The sequence below is a fragment of the Phascolarctos cinereus genome, unplaced genomic scaffold (assembly GCF_003287225.1).
Source record: "Phascolarctos cinereus isolate Bilbo 61053 unplaced genomic scaffold, phaCin_HiC Scaffold_4;HRSCAF=312, whole genome shotgun sequence".
In the NCBI taxonomy this organism is placed as follows: domain Eukaryota; kingdom Metazoa; phylum Chordata; class Mammalia; order Diprotodontia; family Phascolarctidae; genus Phascolarctos; species Phascolarctos cinereus.
Genome location: NW_027555847.1, coordinates 667,884,993 through 667,900,426, shown reverse-complemented (window position 1 = coordinate 667,900,426; position 15,434 = coordinate 667,884,993). Strand labels below are relative to the sequence as shown.

At 45.5% G+C, this 15,434-nt stretch overlaps 1 protein-coding gene across 4 annotated transcripts in view; it reads left to right on the top strand.

Annotated features, from left to right (window-relative positions):
• The window catches only part of TM6SF2 (transmembrane 6 superfamily member 2), a 28,244-nt gene extending 12,985 nt beyond the window's left edge, over window positions 1-15,259 (top strand). Inside the window, exons 2-11 of one of the 4 annotated variants that reach the window (XR_013486421.1) lie at window positions 867-970; window positions 1,850-1,947; window positions 2,041-2,144; window positions 4,794-4,984; window positions 9,116-9,240; window positions 11,274-11,375; window positions 11,663-11,755; window positions 12,101-12,220; window positions 13,283-13,860; window positions 14,019-15,259. Coding sequence is in view for 3 of the 4 variants with exons in the window: in XM_020969356.2 (XP_020825015.1) it covers window positions 867-970; window positions 1,850-1,947; window positions 2,041-2,144; window positions 4,794-4,984; window positions 9,116-9,240; window positions 11,274-11,375; window positions 11,663-11,755; window positions 12,101-12,220; window positions 13,283-13,492 (1,147 nt within the window). In the remaining variant the exon portion in view is untranslated. Of the gene's footprint in view, window positions 1-866; window positions 971-1,849; window positions 1,948-2,040; window positions 2,145-4,793; window positions 4,985-9,115; window positions 9,241-11,273; window positions 11,376-11,662; window positions 11,756-12,100; window positions 12,221-13,282 lie in introns of all 4 variants that reach the window. The other 3 variants (XM_020969357.2, XM_020969356.2, XM_020969358.2) reach the window with 3 other exon arrangements.
• The last annotated feature ends 175 nt before the right edge of the window (window positions 15,260-15,434 follow it).

Genomic DNA, 15,434 nt, shown 5'->3' with positions numbered 1-15,434 from the left:
AGAAGAATTAGAACCAATGAGAGAAACCATGAGAAAGAAGAAACAAGCCAAAAAAAGAAAAAAAGAGAGAGCAAATAATATGTTTTGATCTGCATTCAGACTCCATAGTTCTTTTTTGGATGTGGACAGCATTTTCCATCATGAGTCCTTTGGAGTTGTCTTGGATCCTTGCATTACTAAGAAGAGATGAGTGTATCAAAGTTAGTGGATGAGAGGCTTTAGAGAGAGAAACAGGCTGAGGGTCTTGGGAACATTCCTCCCCTCTACATCTAGGGCTTTCCCTCTGAGATTATCTCCCATTTATACTATCTATATCTTGTACTTATATAGTTTGCATATTATCTTCCCCTTTAGACAGTGAGCTCCTTGAGGGCAGAGACTGTCTTTGGCCTTTCTTTGTATCCCCAGCACTTAGCACAGTGCCTGACACATGGTGATAAATACTTGTTGATGGACCAGAAGGAGAAAAGGGAATTTAAGAAGCAGTGTTAAGAAGACAAGTAGGAGAACCAAGAGTATAATAGATGTCAAGGGAAGGTAGAGTATCCAGGTGGGGAAGTATCTACCAGCATCAAAAAATGCAGAAATTTACAGCTTACTACCCATATCACCTTGGGTATATCTATTTTGCTCTTTCAGAATGAGAACTATGAAGATGCGACCAGATTTGGAAATCAGGTCATTGGTGACTACAGAGAAAAGTTTCAATAAAATGATGAGGGTTGAAGTCAGACTGAAGGAAGTGAGTGGGTAGTGAGAAAGTGGAGACCTTGGGGTTCAGACGAAAGGTCCTGACTGATAGTTCCAAGTGTGTCAGACCCTATCTGCAATCTGGGCACCATCCTGACTCCTCGTTTACTTCCCAGTCCCTTGGGGATGGCTATCCTGAGTGCAATGATCCTGGCTCTACTGTTTGTGGCCATCTCCAATCTGGCCCAGGGAGAGATCTCCCATGATCCACTTTTTGCTGGTGAGTCCTGGGGGGTGAGGGAGATGGAAGGTTATGGGAGGGTGAATGGAGTTTACAGTGGGGAAGAAGCATCTGTTACCATGACCTTTGGCCTAGTGCCCTAACATTAGACTGATATCAAGGAAACATGTGTCTTGCCTACTCCCAAATGAAGGAGTCCTAAGGTCCCTTTCACCATTGTTGTTCTATATTTTAGGTTCTCAAGTCTGACATTCTGTGTTCTGAAGAATCTTCTTGCTCTGTCATTCTATTGTCCAAGGTCCTTCCCACCCCCAGCTCTGATATTCTATCTTCTAAGGAATCTTCTCTCTTACATTCTATGTCTGTATCTATAGTCCTCCCAAGTCTGATATTCTCTGACATTCCATGTTCTGTACCTAAAGTTTTTCTGACTCTGACCTTTTATATGTTCTAAGGATCCATCCAAATTCAGTATTCTGTGTTCTACAGAACCTTTTAGCTCTGATATTCTGTGCTCTCTGGAGGATCCTCAATCTGACACTGTTATAAGGCCTTCCCAGCTTTGATGTTATTCTGTGTTCTAAGGGCCCTCCTGCCTCTGACATTCTGTGTTCTAAGGGGCTTGGGAAGTTGCCCATATCTAGGGATATCCCTCCCCTCCATTTTCTAAGATCCCCTTCATCCAACATTGGTGGTCTTTGTTCTATGGTCTAAGGGTCCATGTAACTCTAACATTCTATAGTGTTGGTTATATTTGGGTCCCTTGCTACCCAAGGGAAGTGGTTGGAATTATATTCCCCTCCCCCCATTAAGATTTTTAATTCTTTGAGAGTAGGGACTGTGTAATATTTTTACCTTGGCTGGGCCAGGGACTTGGGGGGGGAGGGGGAGTCTGACCTGTCTGTGCTTTCCCTACAGTGTTTACCGTGTTTTCCTTCACCTCCCTTATTGACTTATTCATTGCCCTTGAGGAGGATGACTATGTGATGGGCCTCATGGAATTCTATACTCGAGAAGTAAGTCCTACCCTTCCTTGTTTCTGCTGGAAGGACTCATGAGCAGTCTCCAGCCTAGCCCTACACCTCCCTTCTGTTCCTTTGTTACTCCAGAGGGAGCCATATCTTCGTACTGCCCATGGGATTTTTAGCTGCTATTGGGATGGCACTGTCAATTATCTGCTCTACCTCATCATGACTGGGGCCATTGCTAAGAGGTAAGGAGCTCTCTGGAAGAGTCAAGGGGCAGGAAGATGAGAAGAGACTCCTTGTTGGGGAAGGAGGAGGCAGGGAAGGCAGCAGGGGCTGGGACTCAGGGAGCAGCTCCTAGAGAAGATAACGAAGTTAACTCTTAGCGTGCAATCCTAGGAGTCTCAGGGTACTGCTCGATGTCTTCTGGATTTTGGACTAAATTGGTGAAACCAAGAAATTCCCAAGACCCAAGGGGGTGTAGGGGTCATATAACCCAGAATTTCAGAGCTGAAAGTAACTCTAGAAAATAAAATGAGCTAGGAAGGGATCTTAGAACTTAGAACGTAGATTAAGAACTGGGAAGGACATGAAGGCATAGAGGCAAAGAACCTAGTCTCTTTCCTGCCTTCATCCAGCCTTTGCTGAAAGACCTCCAGCAAAGAACCCATTATCTTCAGAGAAAGTCCACCATTCTTTTGGATCACTCTAATGAGTAAAACATTTTTTTTTCTTACATCAAGCATAAGCCTGTCTTTTCTAAGCTTCTGCCCAAGCAGAACAAGTATAACCTCAATACAGACACTTGAAGAGAGCTTAAGTCTTGTATTCTCCAGTTTAAATATCACTAGTTCACAAGAGGGCAGCCTAGGTGGCACCGTGCTGAGCCTGGAAGTCAGGAAGACTCATCTTTATGAATTCAAATCCAGTTTCCTGGGCAAGTCACTTGTAAAATGAGCCTGAGAAGGAAATGGCAAACCACTCCAGTAACTTTACTGAGAAAACCTCAAGGGGTTACCAATGGTTGGACATGACTGAAAACAACTAAATGACAAAAAGTTCCTAAGATCATAGATTTAGAACTGGGAAGAACATCTCTCATTTTACAGATGAGGAAAATTAACATAAAAATAACAAATGACTTGCCCAGGGTCAGATGAGTAGCAGGTGTTTTTCCATTTTACTCTGCTGCATTTCTGGGGAGTTCTTTTCACCTGTGGTATGATCTCAAAACTCTTCTTCATCCTACCTGCTCTCTGGACATTCTTTAAGTTATCATCATCCTTCCTAAAGCACTGCACTGGACTCAAATACAGTACTACTGATGTGCTCTGACCAGTGCTTCTTAGACCTGGACATTATTAATTAGTCTCAAAGTGTCATGAGGATTGGGTGAAGGATGTTCCTTCCAATTGGAGAAAGGAAGCACATGATACATTCAATTTAATTCAAGAAATAATTATAAAGTACCTACTATGTGGACAAAAATGAATCAGTGCTTGACCTCAAAGAGAAGAAGGGGATATGACATCTCCCTATGAATATGTTCAATCTACCAGGGATTATGATATTTAGATAGGTAAGCACATCAAAGGAATAGGAAATAACTTATAGAGGGAGATAACCTTAATAATTGGGATGAGAGAGGAGGAAAATCAGGGAAGGCCCCATGTAGGACACGGCACCTGAATTGTGCTTTAAATGAAGCAAAGGATTCTAAGAGGTGACCATGAGGAAGGGGTGCATTCCCAACATGGTGCATGGAAGTGAGAGAGTACCAAGTACAAGGAACAATTGGGAGACCAGTTTGACAGGAAGGAGAGTCTGAGAAGTGAGGTAATACAAAATAAGACTGGAGACATAGTTGGGAGCCAGACTGTTGCCAGCAGCTTTCGGGAAGGACTTTTCACTTTCAAAAAACATTTATCAAGTACCTGTTATTAGAGGACCATGTGATAGGCATTGGGAGAAGGAGGAAGGAAGGAAGGAAGAGAGAGAGAGAGAGAGAGAGAGAGAGAGAGAGAGAGAGAGAGAGAGAGAGAGAGATAAGGAGAGAGGAAAAAAGGGAGGGAAGGAGGAAGGAAAGAAAGAAGGGAGGAAGAGATGTGAAGGAAGGAAGGAGAAGGAGGAAAGAGAGGAAGGAAGGAAAGGAGGGAAAGATGAAGGAAGGAAGAAATAAAGAAAAGGAAGGAAAGGAGGAAGGGCTTTAAATGCCAGACATTACCATAGAGCTAGTAGGGTGCCACTGAAGATTTTTGTAAGAAAAAAAAAAGTTTTACTCATTAGAGTGATCCAAAAGGATGGTGGGCTTTCTCTGAAGATAATGGGTTACATAGTCAGAGGTGTATTTTAGGAATATCAATTTGGCAGTGAGATGGAGGATAGATTAGATAGGGGAGAGCCTAGAAGCAGGGAGACCAATTAAGAAGCTATCTCCAAGTATTTGAAGGGCTGCCAAAAAAATCTTCATCCAGGATTGGTTGGAGGATTGGGGATGTTGAGCCTGGAGAAGGGAAGACTCAGGAGGCATATAATGGTCTGCGAGTATTTGAAAAGCTGTCATGTGGAGGAAAGGGGATCAGACAGATTCCGTCTGACCCCAGAGTACAGAACTAGAAGCACTGGGGGACAGTTGCTGAGAGGCAGATTTTGACTCTCTATATGGAAAAATATATTAACAATTAGAATGCCCTCCCCTCCCCCCCATACTGGCCCCAGTGGAGACTTCCCAGTGAAGGTTTGATGATCATTTGCCAGGAATGCTTAGAGAAGATTCCAGCACTGATTCAGAGTAGACTAGATGTCCTCAGGACTGGCCAAGGGAGTCAGAATTCCCACTGGCCCCCTTCTCTTACTGTCCTCCCACCCTGAAATCCTTCTTTGATTTGGTTTCCTAGCTTGCTTTTCCACAACCCCCCTTTCTGGGTAGGGAATCTGCAGCCCCTTCACCCATGCACCCATCTGAAGGATCAAGAAAGTTGCCAGTTTCTCTCCATTTCCCTCAGGAAGAGATATAGAAGCCTTGGGCTGTACTGGTTGGGATCACTTGTCATGAGCATCATGGTTTTTGTCCCAGGAAATATCCTTGGTAAGTATCATGCCTTTGAGATGTGCCACATGCTTGTTGCCGAAGCTTCAGAGGAAGGGGGATTGGGAGGGAGGGAGAAAAGAGGCCTTTGCAGCTTGGTCTAGCAGTCTGGATAGGCCAGACACAAGGCCACTAGCTTCTCCACCAGTTCTGCCTCAGACTTCTCCTGTGCCACCCTCCCTTTCCTAGAAGAAGCCGGTATTTCTCATCTAGACAAGAGGGAGACCTACCCCTAGACTGACTGATCCCACTTTCAGCTCTGGGGTATGTAGGAGGGGTAGGATTTATCTCACCAGACCTAGCCTTTTGCCAGAAGCTTTTGAAAAGGATTCTTCATTTTCAACAAATATTTATTAAGTATCTTTTGTGATAGGCATTGTGATAGGCATTGAGGAAGAGGAAGGAAGAAAAGAAGGAAGGAAGGAAAGGAGGAAGGAAGGAAAGGAAGGGGAGGAAGTAAAGGAGGGAAGGAGGAAGGCAGGAAGGGAAAAGAAAGGAAAGGAAGGGAAAGGGAGAAAGTAAAGGAGGGAGGGAGGAAGAGAGAATGAGGGGAGGGAAGGAAAGAAGGGAGGGAGGAAGGGTGGGAAGGAAAGAGGAAGAGAAATAAAGAGAGGAGGGAAGGAAGAGAAAGAAAAGGAGAAAGAGAAAAGGAAGGGAGAAAGGAAGAGAAGAAATATAAACAGAAGGGAAGGAAAGGAAAAAAGAAAGGGAAGAAGGGAGAAAGGAAGGGAGAGAGGAAGGAAGGAAGGAAGGAAGGAAGGAAGGAAGGAAGGAAAGAGAACATTTATTAAGCTCTTACTATGTGCCAGGCATTGTATTAAAGGCTTGGAGATACAAATAGAAAAACAAAACAGTCCCTGAGTTCAAGAGCTTACATACTGGACTTTTCAGTTTCAAGTTGTATGGTCCTTAGGGTGCAAGAGCAAAGCAGATGGTCCCACATCTTCTCCAGTTTCCTTTCTGTTGATAAAACCATATCTGTTTCTGACATTAAACCACTGGACAGTGCCAAGGACTTTGGGGTGAGTCCTTTCTTTTCTGGGTATGTGGGTACCTATTTTCTGGGTAGCTACTACTGATTGCCGATTTGCGGAGGAAGGTGCCAGGAAATAACTTCACAAGAATCCCTCACTTGCACAATGATTACAGGGGCCTGTTAAATTCCTTACCATTTGTTAAAAACTAAAGCAAATGTCACCTCTTGCAGGAAGTTTTCCCTGATCTTCTTGGTCAGTAACACTGTCTCCTTCATGTTCCATTGCACTTGGCCTATTCTCTCTTAGGCATGTATCACTGAATTAGATTTTTTATTCTTTCTTTTTTATCTTATTGATATCTTTTTTTATTCCATCACATTCATCTCCAAATATAGCCTTCTTCTTTCCCCTTCCCAGTGAAACATCTGTTGTTACAAAGATTTAAAAAGGAAAAAATAAAATAGCTCAGCAAAACCAGTGAACACATCTATTGTGTTTGAGAGTACATGCAACATTTCACATGCACAGACCTTCACCTCTGCAAAGAAAGGAGTCTTTATAAGGGAGTCTTATTTATCTTATGAGCCCTGCCAGATAACATCTAGCTATCGTATCAGCCTTGTGGAGAAGATTTCTTCCATTCCATCATTATCAACACCAACTACTAACCAACTCCCACTGGAGGGCAGATAAACTCAAGAGCCCTAGAAGTAGCAGTACCCCCAGACCACTAGCCTTGTTTCCAGCTAATCCCCTATGCCACTATTCAAGCTTCCTTCCTTCCTTTCTTCTTCCTTCTTCCCTCCCTCTTTCTTCTTTCCTTTCTCTCTGCCTTCCTTCTCTCTCTTTCTTTTTCTTCTTTTCTTTCTTCTTTCTTTCCTTCCTCCTTCCTTCCTTCCTTCCTTCCTTCCTTCCTTCCTTCCTTCCTTCCTTCCTTCCTTCTTCCTTCTTCTTTCTTTCTTTCTTTCTTTCTTTCTTTCTTTCTTTCTTTCTTTTTTTCTTTCTTTCTTTCTTTCCTTCCTTCCTTCCTTCCTTCCTTCCTTCCTTCCTTCCTTCTTTCTTTCTTTCTTTCTTTCTTTCATATTCTTTCTTTCTTTCTTTCTTTCTTTCTTTCATATTCTTTTTCTTTCTTTCTTTCTTTCTTTCTTTCTTCTTTCTTCTTTCTCTCTCTCTCTCTCTCTCTCTCTCTCCTTCCTTCCTTCCTCCTTCCTTTCCTTCCTTCTCCTTCCTTCCTTCCTTCCTTCCTTCCTTCCTTCCTTCCTTCCTTCCTTCCTCCCTTCCTTCCTTCCTTCCTTCCTTCCTTTTCCTTCCTTCCTTCCTTCCTTCCTTCTTCCTTCCTTCCTTCCTTCCTTCCTTCCTTCCTTCCTTCCTTCCTTCCTTCCTTCCTTCCTTCCTTCCTTCCTTCCTTTCTGTACTGCCTGGCAATGGCCTCCATAGGAGCCCCAGCCTCCTGAGCAGCCACAGTTCCCGAAGACGCTGTGGGAATAAGGACTGGAGTTTTGATTTTATTGACATAGAGACCTCCTGATAAGGAAACTCCACCAGTGCAGGTCAGCATCTTCCTTGAAACTGAGAGTCTTAGAGAGTTGCCTAACTGAGAGGTTAAGTGACTTGCCCAGAGTCACACAGCCAGTGTGCGTCCAAAATGGAGCCATAAAGGCCTTTGTGCTCTGTGGAAGTGTGAGTTGTTGCCATTACTGCTAGGGTCTCAGTTACCCATCTATCTGCAAATGTTCACTGACCTACTGGTGCACTAATGCTTACGCACAGTGCTCCTGTGCTAGGCAGCAGGCAGAAATGGATAAAGCCAAGTCCTTGCCCTCAAAGGGCTTGCTGTCTAGTAGAGAAGACACAGGTACAGAGACTTTGAAGTACAATACAAGACAGAGTGTGATTAGGCCTTAGGAGAGAGTCAAAGACATAGGGCTAAGGGGATGCAGAGGAGGGAGCGATCACTGCCAGTTAGGGTAGGGTCCTGGTGGATCTGTGAAGGCTTTCAGGAGAAGATGATATTTGGCAATTGAGGTCTTGATTATAGGGTAGTATTTGGACATACAGAGAGGAGAATAAGGTTATTCTAGACATGGGGGCGGGGTTTGAAGGCATGTGTGGGGAACAATGAAAGTAATTGTTGGGTCAACTTATTTCATTTTTGCAGTAGGGAAGAAAAGACAGATAAACCTAGACAGGTGGTTGGCCTGAGATCAGTAGAGCACTTGGAATGTTAATCTGATGAATCTTCTCTTTATTTGATAGACAGTGGGGGTTCTGTATTTGGGACAGCTAGCAGGTGGAACAAGGGGGAATGATCAAGGCTATGTTTGAATATAATCCTGGTTTCTACATTTTCGAATATTAGACTTGGGTGGGCTCTTAGGACACTGAATACAGAATTTCAGAACTGGAAGATAACTTTAGAATGTACAATATTATAGCTGGGAGTGCCTTAGAATACAGAATGTCAGAGGTGGAAGGGACCTTAGAGCATAAAGTATCAGAGCTGGAAGGAACTATAGAACACAGCACTGAAAGGATCATCTAGTCCACCCTTACTTTGCATGTAGGGAAACTGAGGCCCAGAGATGAAGGGACTTGTCCTAAATCACATGAGTAGTGGCAAGGCAGGGTATATAATCCAGGCCTCCAGTCTCCCATGTCTCTGTTCTTTCTATTTGACTCTATCGCCCCTGCTCTACCCAAGCCTAGCTAGGTTAAAACAACAACAACAACGTTCTCTGCTTTTGGATCTGGGGTAGGGGTAGGGGTCATGGGCTTTACAAAAGGCAGCTAGGTGACACAATGGATAGACCTCTGAAGGTAGAGTCAGGAAGTACTGAATTCACATCCTGCTTCAGAAACTTACTAGCTGTATGATCCTGGGCAAGTCATTTAACCATGGTCTGCCTCAGTTTCTTCATTTGTAAAATGGGGGTAACCATAGCATCGACCTCCCAAGAAAATTAAATGAGACAGTATTTATCAAGTGCTTTGTAAACCTAAAATATAAATTCTAGCTATCATGCTAGATATTTACTACTAGGACCAGATGCAGGAAGTTGGTTGAGGGATGAAAGAAAGTGAAGATGGTACCCAGGTCCAGGGCCAGCTCTTGGATCCATCCTCTCAACTGAGTATTCTGTTCTCCATTCTCCAGGCAAGTACAGCTCTGAGCTCCGACTGTCCTTCTTACTTAACATTCCCTATGTGTTAATCCCTTGTTGGGCTGGCCTGCACCTCTTCAGACAGGCCAAGGGCCCAGCAGGCTACACAGTTGACATGGTAAGTGTCCTGGGGTTTGTTCTTTTTGTACTCTGAGCAGTGTCGGGGCAGCTAGGTGGCGCAGTGGATAGAGCACCAGCCCTGAAGTCAGGAGGACCTGAGTTCAAATCTGGCCTCAGACCAAACACTTGACACTTACTAGCTGTGTGACCCTGGGCAAGTCACTTAATCCCAATTGTCTAAAAAAACCCAAAAAACTCTGACCAGTGCCTCAGACCAGTGAAGGAGGTGCTCTGTACCTTCCCTAGCACGTGGGAGAGTGGAAAGAGCATTGGCTACAAACTTAGGAGACTGGGTAGGTGGCTGGCGGGAGGGGGGGGCGCAGTGCAGTTCTGGCTCTTTCATCTGACTGTCCTTACACAAGTTACTTAATGTGACTGAGTCTCAGTTTCCTCATCTGAAAATCGGGGATGTTTGCACTCCATCAAAGGGTTGCTGTGAGGAAAAGGCTTTTAAAACCATGAAACACTATAGATCTATAGGTTATTATTATTTTCACCCTCTGGTTGTGTGGCATATGATAGCAAAAAAGCACCTTTTCATAGTCTGTCTCCAGAAGGCCCTTATGATGATAATAATAGCTAACAGCTTTACAAAGGATTTTATACAAATGATTTCATTTGATCTTTTTAATAGCCATGTGAAAAATATGCCATATCCTCATTTTACAGATGAGGAAACTGAGGAAGACTGGTTATGTGACTTTCCCACGGTCACATGGCTAGTAAATGTCTGAGGCAGCATTTGAACTCAGGAATTCCTGAATCCAAGTCCAACACTAATCACTGCACCATCTTGCTTCCTCTATGATGATAAAACTCACATTTTTAGAGTACTTTCTATAGCACTTTTATTTCCCTTATTTCCTTTAATTCTCTCTCTCTCTCTTTTTTTTTTTGTTGGCTAGGCAGTGGGGTTAAATGACTTGCCCAGGGTCACACAGCTAGTAAGTGTTAGGTGTCTGAGGCCGCATTTGAACTCAGGTCCTCCTGAATCCAGGGCCGGTGCTCTATCTACTGCACCACCTAGCTGCCCCATTTCCTTTAATTCTCACAACAGCCCTAGAAGGAAAGTAGTATGAGTATTATCCCCATTCTATAGATGAAGAAACTGAGGCTTGGAGTGAGGAAGTGATTTGCACGAAGTCACACAGTAAGACAGTTGAGACTCCAATCTGAGTCTTCTCAAGTCCAGTGGTCCTCCCCATGCTATATGTGTGTTATCTGTAAGGTGATGAATGGCCTGCCAGGATTCCTTCCCACATGAGTTCAGGGTTGCAGGCCCCTGGACTCTTGTTCCTCTTCACAGAGTGAGTTGTCAACCCCAACATCCTACTGTGCCATGAAATCTCCTGTCTTGAAGTGTACTTGAGGCTCAGGTTGGATCCAGAGATATGATCGAGACAGAGGGACCAGCAACCAGCTGGGTCTAACTTAGGGATGAGTATCCCTTGGAGATCCCATAGGGTTAAAGACTGTATTTGGCTTCCTGTCTTCTCCCCGTCAGGCCTGGGTTTCTCTCCCTGATCCTAAGACATCTGGATTATCCATTTCCTGGCCCAGGATGTATCCCTCTCCTCTGAGCATCAGTTCTATGTGTCCCCAGACTCCCTCCTCCTCTCCTGACCTCATCATCCTTTTCTGAATCCTACTCTGTCCTGCTGCCTCCCAGAGGTTTCTAATGATATTATTAGCCATTAGGCTGGTATCAGGGTGATGAGAGTCTCAGCTTCTCTCAAAGGCCACTTCCTAAGTGCCACCAAGTAGGTGGTAATCAGCCTCAGTAGAGGAGACACACAAATGGATGAGATCCCAGATTTCTGAAGTAAGTTAGGAAAGTGTGGTCTCTCTTTTAATTTTTTATTGCGTTTTCTCCCCTCTCCCCTCTCTTGAGCCATACATTTTGCTAAGGAAAAAAAAAGGAGCTTTTCAGTAAAAACAAACCCTGACATTCACCCTTTGTCTGATTTGATCTCTTTTTGGGTGTGTGTCTCTTGCTGTCTGGGTGTGTGTATGTGTGTGTATCTTATATAGATCTTGGAAGAGCATAAGAAGGGGCTGCTCCAGAGGCCCTGGGACCTGGCTCTGTTTATCTTTCTGCTCCTGGCAGGATTGTTCACCATTTTCCGTGGCCTGGTGAGTCTCCTCAGTGGGTGTCCCAATGGATTGTCTTTCCCTAAAGGATCCTTCTTCCCCAACTCTCCTCTGCCTCTAGCCAGACCATCTCAATGGAAGCTCTTTGGTACCTGCTGCAGGCCTCTTTCTTTGGGGAAATGGTCTCCCAGGCCATCTTCCATGTTGCCTGCCATCTCTAATAGGGATGAGCTCTCTGAGGCTGGGCATGGTGGTCAATGCCCTAGCTCTGTCCTTTGGAGCTTTCGTGTGTTGGTGATAATTAGGTCCAATCTTGTCTGTGCCTCCAGGTGGTCCTAGACTGTCCCACAGATTCCTGCTTCATCTATGTGTATCAGTATGAGCCATACCTGCGAGACCCTGTGGCCTATCCCAAGATCCAGGTGAGATTGCCCTGGCCCCAACACCAGGATTGGCAGAGTTTTCCCGGATGAGGACTGTCAACCCTTCAGAAATCCCTCTTTCATGTTTCAGGACTGTAACTGCCTCCTGGGGAGGGTTGGGGATGGGTAGGCTATGGGAGGGGGGATGGCAGAGGGAAGCGGTTCAGTTCCTGACCTCGGGCTGTCTCCAGCCTGAGGGGGAGACGAGAACTCCTCCTAATCTGAGAGGGGAGTGTGGGAATGTCCTTGACAAAACCTGCTTCCCATTTTTCTGGGGCTTGTGCAATTGGGATGGAGAGAAGGAGAGTCATGAGGGATGATGTACTCAGATCTCTTCGGTTTCAGATGTTGGTGTTCCTGTTCTATGCCCTGCCTTTTTTCATCCTGGCTGCTTATGGCCTCCTGTGGCCTGGCTGTGCCTGGCTCCCAGATTGGGCCCTGGTGTTTGCAGGGGCCATGGGCCAGGTGAGGGGAGAGGCTGCAGGTGGTGGGGAAGGGGAGTGGGAAGAGGGATTAGTTGGGGCAGGAATATCAGGGCAGAAGGCCTATCCCAGTGAGTCCAGGACAAAACAGATATGGGGTCTTTTTTTTAAAATTCCTCTCTGCGTGTGTATGTGTACATGTGTGTTTGTGTGGGGGAGTGTGTGTGTGTGTGTGAAAGAGAGAGAAAGAGACAGAGACAGAGAAAGAGAGACAGAGATACAAAGAGAGACAGAGAAAGACAGAGAGAGAAAAGAAGGAGGAAAAGGAGGAGGAGAGAGGGTGAGAAAGAAAAGAGGGAGGGAGAAGAGAGATGGAGGAGAGAGAGCATGAGAGGGGGAAGGGGAGGAGAAACAGAGGAAGGGAAGGGAGAGAAAAAGAGAGAGAGATTGTAAAGGGTGAATTCTTAAGTTAGTCACTGCTATTCCCAGTGGAGAAAAGTAGTTAAAAAGAAGTAGGGCAAGCAGAAGCTGAGACCCAGAGAGACTTAGAGACCCAGAGAGATACGTAGAGAGACTGGGATGTGCCAGAAGACTGCCATACACTAAGATACACGTGAATTAAGACACATACAGATTGAGAGACACAGAGAGAGATGAAGACACATAGATACAGACTAAAACACTTGCTGAAGGAAGAGGCAGAAAGAAACAGATACAGAGCCACACTGAGAGAGAGTGAAAGAAATCAGAGTGAGACAGAGTTAGTGTTGGCTGGGCCATAGGGTGGATAGTACTGAAAACTGAAAGAGATTTAGGGTTCCTTACAGAGCAGCCCCATTCCTATTATCCTTCCAGGGGTAGGGAACCTGTGGCCTCGAGGCCACATGTGACCTTCTAGGTCCTCAAGTGCAGCCCTTTGACTGACTCCAAACTTCGCAGAACAAATCCCCTTTGTGTTCTGTAAAACTTGGACTCAGTCAAAAGGCTGCACCCGAGGACCTGGAAGGGTACATGTGGCCTCGAGGCTGCAGGTTCCCCACCCCTGCCCCTAGGACGTCCAGGGTGTGCTAATCTCCTTCTCACTCTCTGCTTTTCTCTATTATAGGCCCAGTTCTCTCACATCGGTGCCTCAATGCATCCTCACACCCCCTACCCCTACCGAACCCCTGAAGATGTCTGGTCCTTCCTCTTTATCCTCAACCTTCTCTATGCTGTGGGGCCCCACCTCCTGGCCTACCGCTGCATCCGATGGCCAGCCTTTTTCCTCTGTCCCCCCACCCTCAGCCAGCAGGAAAAGAACAAGAAAAACCACTGAGAGGGTCCCACCTGACCAAGGGCCATTGGGACCACCAGCCACCTCCCTGAGGGCCAGCCTCATTGCCCTAGCTCTGGTCACTGAATCATTGAATCTCAAAGTTTGAAATGACCTCAGAGGTCAACTATCCCAACCCTATCTGATGAAGAATTCCCTCTCCAAGACTTTGAACAAGTGGTCATCCAGTGAGAGGAAACTGACTGCCCTGCCTCAAAGCAGCTGATTCCATTTTGGACAGCTTTACATGTTAGGAAGATTTTCTTTACCCTGAGAATTTTCCTTTGAAGTGCTGGAATACTGAGCCCCAAATCTGCCTCTTTGTATTTTCTACTCATCGCTCCTGGTTCCACCCTTTGGGGCCAAGCAGAGTAAGTCTACCCGGCCCCACTTCCCCATGACATATATTCAAACACTTAGTGATCATGTTGCTGCTAAGTTTTTTTTTTTCCGCTCCGGTTCCTTCTGTTGATTTTTATATGGCATGGCCTTCAGTTCTGATCACCCTCCCCTTGTCTTGTCATTCCAGAACTGGACAGAGGCCTCCATCAGTGGTCTACTCAGACTGCCAATGTCAGAGAACACTGAGCCAATCACATGTTTCCCTTCTCTATCTTCTCTCTGGCCTGACCTCTGAGATGGGAGTGTGTGCATGAAGTGACTTGGAGGAACTGCCCTTTATCCTATGGAGATCTTGGGGGCTGGGAGACACCCCTTCTCCCAAGCCTAACTCTCCCCTCTCAAGCCCTCCTGCCCAGGGTTGGAGGTTTAGATTCCCAAAGCAACTACAGACTCTGAAAACAGATACCTAAGGTCTCATTATAACAAGCCACAGTTTACAAAGCTAACTATCATATTATTGGTTGGGCTTTCTTTTTTTTCTTTGCTTTTTTTTGGGTAGGGAGTGGGTTAAGTGACTTACCCAGGGTCACACAGTTATTAAGTGTTATGTGTCTGAAGCCAGATTTGAACTCAGGTCCTCCTGAATCCAGGGCCGATGCTCTATCCACTTCGCCACTTAGCTGCCCCTTGGTTGGGCTTTCTAGACCGTTCCTGTGTGAGAAAATACTTTTGGGGGCAGAGGTGGGAGGAGAGGGAGGAGAACCCTACAGATGTAGTTGAACTAAAGTTTGGGTGAGTGGCTGGGAAGTGAGGGCAGAAGAGAAGAATGACCTTGCCAGGGCCTTCACAGGAAAGTGATGTCCATGATGGTGACAGGTGACTTGGAGAAACACAGAAACAGAATCTTAAAATTGAAAAGGACCTTTGATATTGTCTGTGGCCAAACCTTTAATTTAACAAATGGGGAAATGGAGGCACAGAGAAGGGAAAGGAGCTGCCCAAGGTGTCACAGTGAGAAACTGGCAGATTTTCAAACCCAGATCTTCTGACTCTAGGCCCGGTGCTTTTTTTTTTCTTTTGCTGGAGAGATTGCTGAGGATCCCATAAATCTTTCTGGAAGGGGAACTAGATATCTGGGCTAGGAGGAAGAAAGGCAGTGATCAAGAGAAGAGGTCATAAGGAACAGCTGAGAGTGTGTGAGCTCAGCATGGATCCAGACTCATTTGCAGGCTGGCAGGGCTTCCACTGGGCCAAAAGTGGACTGAATGCAAGGTGGGGTGGATGGAGGTTTCCAGACCAGAAGAACCAGAGGAACAGTTTCTAAAGTGGGCTTTCTCTTCTCTGTGCCTGGGTTTGCACTCTCTGTAAAGACTTCATGCCTTTGCCATTCTTGTTTTCTGTAGTAAATTGTTTTTTGTTGAACAAAGACATTTGGCCCAAGTGTGTGTTGGGTCAACTCTGAGAAGGGGGAGTAGGGCATGTGTCTGGGGAGGAAATGCCTGCCCTCAAGTACAGACAGCCAAGGTCAAAGATGACTATAGTTATCCCTTCCACATCGAGACTTTCCCCGTTGTGCTTTTGATACACCACAGGTCGGCATGAG